Source organism: Ambystoma mexicanum, chromosome 2q, assembly GCF_040938575.1.
Source record: "Ambystoma mexicanum isolate Mex_15411 chromosome 2q, UKY_AmexF1_1, whole genome shotgun sequence".
NCBI classification, from domain to species: domain Eukaryota; kingdom Metazoa; phylum Chordata; class Amphibia; order Caudata; family Ambystomatidae; genus Ambystoma; species Ambystoma mexicanum.
In genome coordinates, this window is record NC_090924.1 from 1,184,055,349 (window position 1) to 1,184,068,218 (window position 12,870).

General features: G+C 42.2%; 1 protein-coding gene across 1 annotated transcript in view; it reads left to right on the plus strand.

The window, feature by feature from the left end:
- Positions 1–12,870, plus strand: part of MALRD1 (MAM and LDL receptor class A domain containing 1) — a 3,359,462-nt gene that overhangs the window by 330,242 nt on the left and 3,016,350 nt on the right. Inside the window, exons 7-10 of the mRNA XM_069646615.1 lie at positions 10,470–10,530; positions 10,915–10,945; positions 11,528–11,625; positions 11,712–11,873. Of these exons, the coding sequence (XP_069502716.1) occupies positions 10,470–10,530; positions 10,915–10,945; positions 11,528–11,625; positions 11,712–11,873 (352 nt within the window). The remainder of the gene's footprint in view (positions 1–10,469; positions 10,531–10,914; positions 10,946–11,527; positions 11,626–11,711; positions 11,874–12,870) is intronic.

The window sequence follows — 12,870 nt, forward strand, 5'->3', positions numbered from 1 at the left end:
CAGAGGGCTATTTCCACTTGCAATGAGCTTGATGTCTGTATTCTCCATATGAACGCCCTTTTCATCATTTACTGCTCACATACTGCCTCCATATACAGTATCCCTACAGCCCCCATCTCTCTGCTTAGAGAAGCGTCTGAGCCTCAGACAGTTGGATGTGGATCATCGGAGAGCTTGAGAAGGAAGATGATTTGGAAGAGAACGTTGGAGGTAGAGTGTTGGTGGTAGAGTGGTCCAGGCCCCAGAAAGCCTTGTGGAGAATGCTGAGGGTCTTGAAGTTGATCCTTGCTGCATCTGGGAGCCAGTGAAGAGATTTCAGTGCTGTAGAGATACGATCCCTGGTCTTGCGGGCAAGGACAAGTCTTGCAGTCCTGTTCTGGATAAGTTGTAAAGGTCAAAGAGAAGAGGCAGGAAGATTTAGAAAGAGGCTGTTGCAATAGTCCAGCCTGGAGAGAACCAGATCTCTGGAGACAGTGAGCTTCTGGGGGAAGGAGAGGAAAGGAAGAATGCCTCTGAATACAGCTGATAGTTTGACTTTTTAGAGAATTCAGAGATGTGAGGAGAGAAGTAATAAATGCACATCTAGTCCAGCTCTTGAGATGCTCACCTCCTTTCCCTTCCTCCTTTGTCTCTCTCCTCAACTCTCAGTCCTTGTGATTTTCTTTCTCTTCCACCAATAGGTTGTCTACCTTCTCTTCTCTTTTTTTACCCTGCCTTTCTTGCTCCCATCTGTGGTGAACCAGAAGAAGGACTCGGGCTACATTGTGTCATAGTTAAAGGTGTTTATTTAAATAAAATGCTAAATGCCTAGCTAGGCCTATTACTGTGAGGGAAGTTCCCTACCTAGCAAACTAATGCTAAGGGTGCACTTCAAGTACAATTAAGAACAAAATCTTCGGTCTGAATCCTTACAAACTGTAACGCTCACCTGGTATCCACTGGGACGTCACTCAGCCTGTTCTGACCTCTTATGACCTCGAACCCTACCCTGTAGTCTACACGACTGGAGACTGGGCCTGAAACACAGGATTGGTAGAGTTTAACTCCCTATTGTCTCTGTGTGCTTGAACCCCTTTTTCCCTGGGTCCAACCCCTCCCTTTGATCCACAGCTCACCTTATTTTCTTGGAAAGTGTGCTCTCCGTCCTGCTTTCAGCGCAGGGGCGCGTTGATTGATGCAGGCTTGTTGCTGCCTAGTTACTTCAATGGCAAGAGTCCGACAGGTAAGTATAATGAGTCTTTTGAACAGTTCTCTAACTTCGTTCCTTTCCTTCCTTAGATGATGGCCAGCGTCCGGCGATGGCGATGTGCTGCTGAGATGAGTAACGCTGAAGGTGAGTGAGAGTGCGATGCGCGATGCAACCCTTTCGTATTTGTATTGAACTGAGTTCTTTTTCTGTGTCTATGTCTTTTCCCTCTTGCAGATGGATGAGAAGTCCCGGAGACAGAGTTCCTCCAGAGAGGCTGGGATTCAGCTAAGCGTTTGAAGCTTTTACAGTCTTTAAAAAAATAAGCAAAGATTTGCTGAATGCTTACTAATGCTTTTTTTCTGTTCTTTTCCCTTTTCCTTAGGAAGCGGCGTGCTGGGATGGGAATGACAATGCCGAAGATGCCTGCAGAACAGAAGGAGCGATGAATGATGGGCAGAAGCGCCGCAAGGTAAGGCTGTTCCTAACGGTGTTCTTTTTCTAGCAGGAGCTGAGCGCAGAAGAAAGATGCAGGCCTACTGGAGATCGATCCGAACACAGTGAGTGTCACGCTGCAGGTGTAGAAAACACAAAGCATGCTTCTCAGCCTGGGCATGCCTTAATTAGTCTCTGGGTATCCCAGGTGTCTCTGGGCTGAACCACACCCAAAAGACTAGACTGCACATGCAGTTCTGGGACCCGAAATATGTGGAGGCATCCATCTTGTCCCCCATCAATGCACTACAGGTCCAATCCCCAATGTTATCCTATGGGAGTGAGTGAGTCTGGTGCCACAAGCGCCAAGTCTGACTCCAAATGGGTCTTTGGAGGGCTGGAGAGGGCCTTGAGGGCCATGTAGGTGATCGTGGCCTGGCTCCAGCCTGACATCTGGGAGGGCTGGGGAAATGAGGGGCAGGAATCATGACAAAAACTCACTGGCCCTACCACTTTAGAAAAAACCTAACTGAAAGGAAAAACAGGGAGACTTGAACACTATCCTTGGTATGGGCTACTGCCTGGCCCAACTTGTAAATGCCATGCTCTCAGTTTCACAGTTCCTTTATAACATATTGGCATAGCCTTCACAATCTTCATATTGAGTCTCTTGGTTAAAATTATAAGTATTGTATATATGGGTTTCACTCTCCCCTTGATAATGAAAATGCGTTCTTCTTTTACTTTTGTCAGGTTTTATTTCAAATGTCCAAATCCCTCCAGGATTCCTCAAAAAGACATTTCTCTGTCTCCCACTTTTGGGGCACTGGGATTCTTCAAAGTCTTGTGGCTCTGTAGAAGGTGTCTTGTTCTCAACCACAATATTTAACTTAGGGGGTCTGCCCGCTCGGCTATTGCGGGTGCCCGTGGCCTCATGTGCTTTGCTAGCCTTGCTGCAGAGCTTTCATCTACCTTTCACTCTGTTTCCCATAGGAGGCATGTTCATCCGTCTTCAGTAGCCTTGTCGGCTTTTCCAGGCATGATATAAAGCATACATATCACTTTCACTCCGTCCTTCATTAGCTTGTCTTTATTTCTTGTGATTTTGGTGGCTATTCCAGTCTTGATGTACAATGTTTGAGTCACTTACACTTTGTTGTATCAGGGCCGTGTGCCCGTTCCATTGTTTCTGTTTCGTGTGCCAGCGTCGATTTCGAAATTCCTGGAAACCAACAGTCATAGGAGTTGTGGGACTACAAACTAGTTTGTGATGGACATCAATTAAATATATGAAAACACCGGCTGATGGAGCGAATAGCAGATTTGAAGTCCTTTATATAAGAAGTAGAACAAACCAGGCAAAATGCACACGCGGAAGGTACCCAGAAGTAGCACTATGGCAGCCCGACTGTCAGACCTGGTTTCCAGAGGGTTTACTATATTCCAGTACCCATGCCAGACATTATAGCAGAATTAACACTAAACAACTTAGGTATGTTCTATCTCAACAGATCCTGAAAAGATTATTTTACTAAAGCACATTCTGATCTACTGGGAGGAAGCTTTTACAAGTTCATCCTCATGCAGTTGGTTAAGCAGCTATTGAAGCTGAGCCCAGCAACAGCTCTGTCTCTAGTTCCAGCAGGAGACTGGCGTTTTCTAATTCCAAACCCTTAGAGCATTGATTGATGCTTGTCTAACTTAGCATAACAAGATGCATACAATGTATTATGAAAATAAATTCGAAGTAACAGCAAGCAGCATGTCCTCAGGTCCGACCAGAGAACAGACACACGGCAGTAGCTACGATTAGAGAGCCAGGTGCTATACACCTATTGAGAACCAGTACAATCTATATTTGCCTGTTCTTGGAGTTAATAAACATTCTATTTGGGAAGGAAGGCTAGCTCAGGGGCAATGTGTTTGTTTTGGAAGCAAGACAACGCAGAGCAACAGAGGTTTGAATCATGCGCTTAGAGACTGTTCTCCGGTATTAGGTGCATTAAAAAAGATCAATTAATTAATGGGCATTTTATCAATCACACCATTATCATCAATCCTAGGGCACACCTAGAACACACACTCAAAGTGCAATGTCTAAAGTCTGGGTGAAAATATACCATGGTGGAAGGCCCGTTCTAAAAGGGGAACTTCCCAGGCTAGAAGTAAGTAGGAGGCTGATACTACTTAATGAATGAAAAGAAAATGAATGTGGTGATATATTGTCAGCTATCTATAAATGTTCGGGCAGCCATCCAAGAGCAGGATCAAGGAAAGAGCCAGAAGACAATGTGCAGGAGAACATCTCAACTTCCAGCTCCATGGAGAGGTACAGGATTAACATACTCACCATTTTAAAGGAAGATTATGAGACTGGAAGAACCTTCCCTTTAAGAGGCAACTCCAACCAATGTGAAGAACCATTCGGGGTAGAGGATCATGGAGGTGGGTGTGATACTTCACATTCTAGATATGAAGGTGGGACAGGAGGCAGCTTAGAGAACCACCCAGGGGAGAAAAGAAGCAAGTGAGTAAGGAAGTAAGGAAGTAAAAGAAGACAGATGCATATGTTGAATGCCTCAAAATCTGCATATTGGGTGTAGGTGACTGATAGTATAAATATTGGTCATGTTCCCCAACCCACCTTTGTTTAAAGAATTCAATGAACAATATATTTATAATATACTTGGACTTCATAGAAACAAGGATTCAAGTTCAGATTGAGCATTCTCCAAATTGCTGATTTTTTTTACAAAAAATTGATTTACTTAATCATAGTTGATTTGTAAGGTGCCAGTGGTGAAAGGAAGTTACTTGATGGCACCTTACGTGTGGGGAAAGGGACCGGAGGGGAGGAGAAAAATGTACTAGCACAATAATAGTTCTGGCAAATGTGCAAACTGTGTTACGATGAAAGAGTCCGTTCCACATTTGTGCTCACTTTGCTTTTAATAACACTATATTGGACAAGAAAAGTGCTGACGATATGAGCATGAAAGGTTTGCAGGAAGGACGCTGCCTATGCAAAGCAACACATGGGACCTCATTACGACCCTGGCGCTGGACCATGGTGCTATCAGCACCATGGTCCATGCCGGTCTCCAGCATGGTGGATGGCGGAATTTCCGCCCCCATCACAAGGTTGGCGGGGGAGGTAATTCCCCATTCACCATTTGCCCTTCTCCATTCCCATTTTGCCCCATAGGGCATAATGGGGATGGGGAAGGCGCTAATTACGGCACCGTAAATTACGGTTGCCGTAATTAGCTCCACGGTCCCTTGGCGGGTTGGATTTTTAACGCCTGCAAAAAGCAAGCGTTAAAGCCTCCAACCCGCTAAGGGACCTTATAATCAGGTGCTAATGGTTTAACTGAGCTGACGCTCTTTACGGCGCCATTAAACCATTAGCGCCAGGGTCGTAATGAGGCCCATGCACGTGAGATGAATGTGGAAGCAACATAGAGCCCAGGATTTCGACAACCGTTTATCCAAAAGCCAAGTATCAAAATAGCGACTGAATTGCATTTACAAAAAATCAACTCAAAACTGTTTGGAAAACACGTGCCTTTTATATGTTCTTGTGCATTTATGAATTGTTATTGGAAAACATGTGCTCATATCTCTTATAAATAGTTATATAGTATTGACTGAAATGGATCGTATTCTATAATTGAATGGTTATTCTCATTTATTTGCAACACGTTTTATTTAGAAGGCTTAGGCTAAAATACAAAAACATAATAATGTAACTACGAAAGGAGTGTACACACATCAAGATATATATCTGCACGATACACATGTTTTTGTAATAGCTGTATAACCTATTGGCTAAAGACATGTAATATTCAGTCAGGGAATGCAGGAAAAGGGGGGATAGATTGTGAAAAGAGGGAGTGAAATTAGACGTTTGAAAAGATTGTTTTGCCTTTTCTGCAACTCAGCTCTTACCTCGACAAAAAATCTGATCCCTTGACAAGTATTACAATTCTATGGAATATGTTTTAATTTTGATAAGGCATCTGAAATGAAAGTGAATGGCATGCAAATAAAGTTCTGTTCTACACGACACAATGTGTCACGTGGTGGCTTCTTGTAACTCCGATGGCCTGGATCTATTCACTCTGTCTGGCCACGCGCCACAGTCCTTTAAATGTCTTTGTACAGATGGCTTAGAATATGTATTTCTATTTCGAGCAAGTGAAATTTCATCCTTCCCACTGATCTGTGATCAGTTGGAACTAGGACGTCAGAACCAAACAGCACATACTCCTTCTCTCAGTTGTAATCTCTGCATTAGATATGTTTGCAAACTTGAACAGCTATTTTCAAAGGGCAAGTGTTCCTGCCTCCATCTCCTTTACAAAACTTAAATTCCCAGTAAGCATCCCTTAACCAATCTCTTTCTCAGAGGACCTGGACTGCGACTCCAAACAGGTTGACAGTGTGAAATCTTCGTCTACTCAGCTGCTGTCTTTGTACAGTCTGGTTAGTTCTTCATGATTTTTATGGGTAACCCTGTTACCCTGTTAAAAGATGTTTATCTGAGTTCAACCTTGTGGGCTATAAAGGGAACATATGGTTGGAGTTTAGTTTTCAGTATTAAACAGTTTTAAGACACACAGAAGGTTAAAGGTGAAGACAAACTTAGAACATCATGGAATGGGTTTATAAAGCGGAGTTAGAGTAGTTGAATCGGAATATGGGAGATGTGGTAAGAAGTACAAGTTACATTTTGGGTTTTGTTTCTTTTGGATAGTTATTGATCTTTCTGGTCTACAAGTGTGATAAATGCAGAGATTTGAAGATGGTGAACAACACAAGGGCCATCAGGTGAGCTCAAGTTGAGTATATTTATGAGAGTGAAATCAGTTTGGAAGACCATGATACACACACACAAGTGTCTATTTATTTTGTCTCATAACTATAGTAGTCTGTAGAAAGGACCAATAATTGTGAAAGGCAGGAGATACCAGGCAGTCACTGTCTTTAAGTGACAGTAAATGACACACCTGCCATGAGAATAAAAGAAAGACACAAGTCCAGCTTGGGCGCCATGCGTCACCCTAAGGAAGAGGAGGAGATATTTTCTTAGATTGGCTTGTGCAAGCTATACACTCAAGTTTTATTTGTGAGAAAAAGTAGTAGTATTTAGGGAGACAGGAGATACTTGTCAATGAGTCAACAAAATATTTGGACATGTCTGGAGCACCAAATTTACAAGAGGCACGGGATCTGGATTGTCTGCCCGTGAACGTTTTGTTCTGGGTGGACTGCCCACAGTAAAACTCCTCGGGCCCCCGCTTTGACCGTTCATCAAAAAAGGTGGCCTGAGCAATTTATGTCCCTGGCCGCTGGTTCAAAGAGGAAACTCATGGAATAAATTAGGGGCTCACATTTTATCAATCCCATATGATATGTCTCAATGCACTGATGTGGGAAGAAATCAAATATCTACTCAACCTGCCTCACAACATCAAACAAATAGCCCACCACCACCAGTCCAAAAAATTACCATTGAAAGTACTTGAATTATGTCATCGCTTTAAGCACCAGGTTCTGCCCCTAGTAACCCAGCAATACATAGCAGTGATCCCCCAATGTGTCAGGACATATTTGTGAAAGCGTTTTAGAAAGGACACAATTCAAATGTCAAATAGCACCTGCTTGATTCTAACCTGGTGATAAAGTTGGCAATAGACTTCTTGACCATTTCTATTGTTTTATTGAAAACCCTGGATTCTGGCTGCTTTTGGGAAAAGGCACTCACCACTGGAATATTCCCAGCAGTTTAATTTTCTCACACAAGGCCATACCTGAATTGTAAAATGAGGATAGGGTGACAGTGCCACAGGACTACAGAATTCTGAATGCCAAATCACCATGAGCAGTTGTACCAGGGGTCAGATCCTTGTTAACTCAAAATAGGTGATGGCTTGAAGGTTTAATCTTAACCTATGGCATAGTTCTGGGTAATCCTTCCGACCATTGTTTCTAAGCCTGCAAAGTCATTACAGAAAGGCGATATGCAAATCAGTCATGGTCACACTCCAAAAGGGGTAGTGCAGCCCAAACTACTTCATCACATCCCTGCCGCACGCAAGCACAAGCAATCCCAAACATGTTTTTTTCGTTGGGCATTGTCAGCAAGCATGGCACTGACCTTCATGCATCTTGGGTCACTAATCCCATCTGATTCGGGATCTTTGGATACATGACAATCATAGCACTCTGGGTGGACCTTCCCTCCTCTACCAGCCACTATGTTTCCTGGAATGAGTCAATGGGGCAGCAGATGCATGAAGGTCAGTGCCATGCAACATTATGAGTGCCGGGCTATTAGAACAGAATCCAGAAATGATGGGGGAGTTGACATTTGAGAGAATAAAATGGAGTAGGTGGCAGCAAAGTTGCTTGTTCATCATGCTTTTCATTTGGGCAGGAAATGGACTGGATGTCCTTCCTACCTTATAAATTGGCAAAACAATATTCATACCCTGCGTTGTGCATGTCGTTAACCTCATTGTTGCATGCTTTATCAGCATCTGATGATCTGTCTGTGTAATTGTTGCTGTGGCCTTGAAGATCAAATCACATCTCAGCCATGCATGTATTGCCAAGAAATATGCAGTGTCACTTTCAGGTGCGTGACATATTGCCACTTCACAACTTAAGGATCTCAGTAGCCATCCATTCTCCCGTTGTGTACCTGCTTGAGCTTAATTTGAAAGATGATCAAACAATGTTGCTCCCACCAACTCCATCTTCTTCTCTTAAGTGTCAACTCCCCAGTCATGTCTGTTCTGCAATCCAGGCCTTTGCTGGTGATTTAGATAATTCAGAGCCATTAATGAACATAGTTTCAACAATCATGGACAGCCACAGGTGGATTTGAAGACAACTTCAAGTGCCTGCTGGCATCTTTTATGGGCCCACATTGCAAGATAAACATGGTGCTTTTTATCCACTTATATCAGGGGAGGACTTGTTCTCAAGCAAAATTACAAGGAGGAGACACTGTACAAATATGTAACGATGCAATGCTGCATCACTTGCAACATTACCTGGAGAAAAAAACAAACCGCATTTTATAAAATAAACAGGGAACGTCAAGCTCAAGATTGACAAAATTAATAGGCAGAACTTCACTTACAAATGCTGGAGGCTGTATGAGAACTGAGAGCTCAACATACTGAGAGGGAATACTTTGATTACCTGTCATCCATGACACAGGTTTCATGAGTGCATATTACTCATCAACAAGAACAGATAGTGGATTAGCAGCTGCACAGATGCTTGTTGCCTATCGACTGAAAAGTTTGCATTAAGGATAGATGAGGACTCAGTACCGTATTTGTACAGAAAGTGATGTATCTTGCGAGTGGTACTTTTGTTGGTTGCAATTGAAGTGATAAAGGGCCAATGCAAATGTTCGGCCAGAAGGTTTTTGGGAAAGCTGGGGATTTTGTGTTTGACCACAGAGAAGCCTCTCACTGCCACACGTTGAACAATTTACATATATATCTTCTTGCATAAAACTGTGTGGCTTTTATGAACTACGTGGATGACACAAAATGGGCCTCATTGCGAGTTTGGAGGTAGCCATGCTGTTTTTACCGGCATGGCTACCGCCAAACTCAGGTCCGGGTCCCGAAAAATGAGAATTACCTGGCCATTCCGACCTTTGCGGGACCGGTAATTCCCATTTGCGGGACCCGGACCGAGTACAACCCCATTCCCATTTGAGCCCCCATAGGGCTCAATGGGAATGGGGAGGACGGTAACAATGGCCCCGTTAATAACAGGACCGCTGCTACTATCCTGTTCTGCTAGCGGGTGCCGATCTGCACGTCTGGTCTGACCAGGCATACAGAGCGGACCCGCGAGCAGAACTCCTAATGTGGCGGTAGAGTGATATCACTCTACCGCCAGGGTTGTAATGAGGCCCAATGTGTCATCCCGCTAACAGGTATACATTTAGAGGTTGAAAGTACTCTCAACAAGATGTAGGACCGCATTCAGACTTGGATGATAACAAAATGGGCTAGCAATGAATACAGAAAAAAACAGAGCTGATGGTAGTAGGGACTGAGTATAAAATAAGGAAATTAGGGCCAGAGCACAATTGTTTTTCCCTCCCAGAGTGTGATATCTTGACTAAGAAAAAAGTAAAAACATTAGGTATCATACTAGACCAGAACTTGAATCTGAAAGCTCAGTTGAGCAGTTTGGTTTCCTCATAAACCTACTATATAACGCTGCTAACACACCACTGGCCTTTAATTTCTCAAAATAACTCTGAAATTATTGCAAGGGCCATTTTGGGGTCAACGATAGACTATTGCAGCAGTCTTCTAGTTCGCAGTCCTGAATCAAAATGCAATATGCCTCCAGGTTATCCAAAACAATACAGCGAGAGCTGTCACCGGCCTCAACAGAAAGATCACATCTCCGACGCCAGAGGTGGCTTACACTGGTTTCCAGTTTACGGCAGGTTTCATTACTGTTTACTTTTGATTACTCACAAATACTGTGCCGGATCTATGACAGTCTACCTGAATGAGGTACTATCTGAAAATCCCAGTATACGGCTCCTCAGGTGTAAGAATAACAATCAGCTGATGATACCAGCGAGCAAATCCAGAAGGACTACGAAATGTGCGTTCACGAGAGCTGCCCTCCCTCCTGATCATAGAGAAATGGGTTCAACAGCAGTTTTCAGAAAGAGGCTGAAAACGTTGTTCTTCTGGTGACTGCTACGATCAAAAGACCTCTGACTAATGTATTTGACTGTGTACCTCTCTCTGCCTAGCAATGTTTTTTCTTCTGTCTCTGTTTTTGCATGTTTTAGTCCACGTGCGCCCGTGAACCTCAGGGCCCCTGGTGCTCGTTATAAATTGAATAAAGTTAAGGTAAAGTGTCATTGTTTACAAAGAGTATGATCAGTAATGCAATCTGATATAAGACACAATAACATGCAATACTCTCTGACTATTTTATTTTGTGTACATAGAATGGATAAGCAACATTTTGTGATAAGGAGATTTCTATTGAACACACCTCTTTGTTGTAGATTCTTTCAAGTTAAAATATTCTGAATTATGTTGCAATACCTTTTTTTGAATTAAAAATGATGTACTTGCAAATATTTTCATACAGCAACAATTTAATCTTGACAAATCACTATAATCATGTGCATTAGAAATGTTCAGAAGGTAAGTGACATATAAACAATGAGCTGTTCATTGTGCTTGAATTAAGGTATCAATCACACCTTCATTCCTCTTACTTTTCAGACATTCCAGGATAACAAGGTGGTTGGAAAAGGTAAATGTATATTTAGCTAGCTAGGGTTCTCCATGAATATTATGGGCCCAATTCATGGAATTCTTTGCACGGTTCAAAGTGACTTTGCACTGCTGAAAAGTGACTTTGCACTTCAAAAATACGCTTTACACAAGTCCATGAATCAGGGTTTAGTGTCGGCAGTGCAAAGTCACTTTTCAGCAGTGCAAACTCACCTTGAACCGTGCAAAAAATTCCATGAACCGGGCCCTTTGTCTTTTAAGCGAAACTTTAATCTGTTATGGCAAGTAGCTCCATAGAGATCACTAATGCAGATTGACCTTTACGCCAGAGATGTTTGAGGATTTACGTTATTCAAATTATTTCATACAGACAATTAGTTTCAAAACCGAAGAGACTGTGTTGCAAGCCATGCTTTGATCAAAGTGAATTTTCCCAGGCTAATCATGTCATCATCTTTCAAGCAGTTTTCTTAGCTGCAAAAATTAAGAGCATTTAGAAGAACAATACATTGCAATAAGATGACCATTAATTAAATGCTTGTGTTTATGTGTTTTTATGTTGACTGTAATTCCTTGCTATATCTTCATTTTTTTTTTACAGCTATGTTCCTCTCATTGTCTGTTGAAGAGAACCAAAGAAACTTTGCACATTTAAAGACTAGAGTTTTTCAGCCTACAGATGGCAGGCACACATGCCAGGTAATTTACATATGCACCATTAACATGCTCTTTTGTACTTCTGTTGGGATATTTGAATATTCATTATTATTTCCTTTTGCACTTAGATGAGATTTTATCATTACTTTGGAAAGGTGAATGGAATTTTAAAGATTGGAATCAGGACACAACGTGATGCTCCTTTTAGAACGGTTTGGGAACTAACAAACTCCCTGCTAAGTAGGTGGACAAGAGCTGTTATTACACTTAACATCTTGCAGAACTTTGAGGTATGCAAACTACCATACTTGTATTTTTTATTTGTATTTTATGTGATTTATAAAGCACTGACTTGAAGCCAACAATAGGAACATTTCTAATCAGAGGTAATAAGAACATTTTTAAGACAAGAGCAAAAAAGATAAAGATCGAAGAGTACAGACGGAACGTAGAATGAGAGCATATAGGAGACATAGCAAGGATCAGACCATTTGTAAACTTGCAAACAGCAAAGAGAACATTAAAATGCAAGCAACATTCAAAGAATGGCAAAGAGAGAGAAAGTAAAGATGCAGGGTGAGAGAAGACAGATGGTAGGAATAGCCAAATTAAAGATACAACGCAGGAGGTTGGTAGGAGGGTAAACTGATGAGAAGAGAGGAACTGTATTGAAGGCATAACAATAAGAGAAAGAGAATACATGTGGAGCAGTGATTACTTTGTGGGGGGCTTGCTAGGGCTCAGCCTTGGCACTTATTTCTGTGTCCCTGCACTTATTGCTGATTCCAGCTTGATTATGTGGTGGTGTTTTGGCAACTATATTATTTAAACTGGCAGTGAGTCAGTCAGTCATAGTAATATAACAACAACAGTGCATTGTTCGAAATTGCTCAGATCTATTTAGCTCCTACCTCTAACCTAGGAGAGTCTGGTTTCTTTGAATTCAACAGCTACCAGAAAGTACGTTTGGCTCCCGAGTCCAAGTGGTGCTTACAAACATGCATATGTAACATTATCTTTGTGTGTTTGAAAATGTTAATAAAGAAGTACTAGGACACATCTGGGACACATTTAAACAAACAGGATCATACATCAGGCCAAAAAACATAATAGCCAAAATGTTATTGTGAATCTCACGTGGAAGTTACGTTTGTGGAGCGCTGTGCATGCTCCTCGTTACCTAGCTGCTGCATAGTGGGTTATGCCTGACACAAAGGGGCTGGTTTTAGATCTTGATCATTGAACCTTAATTTCGAGCCCTGCAGTGTAAACTGGCCAGAATTATGC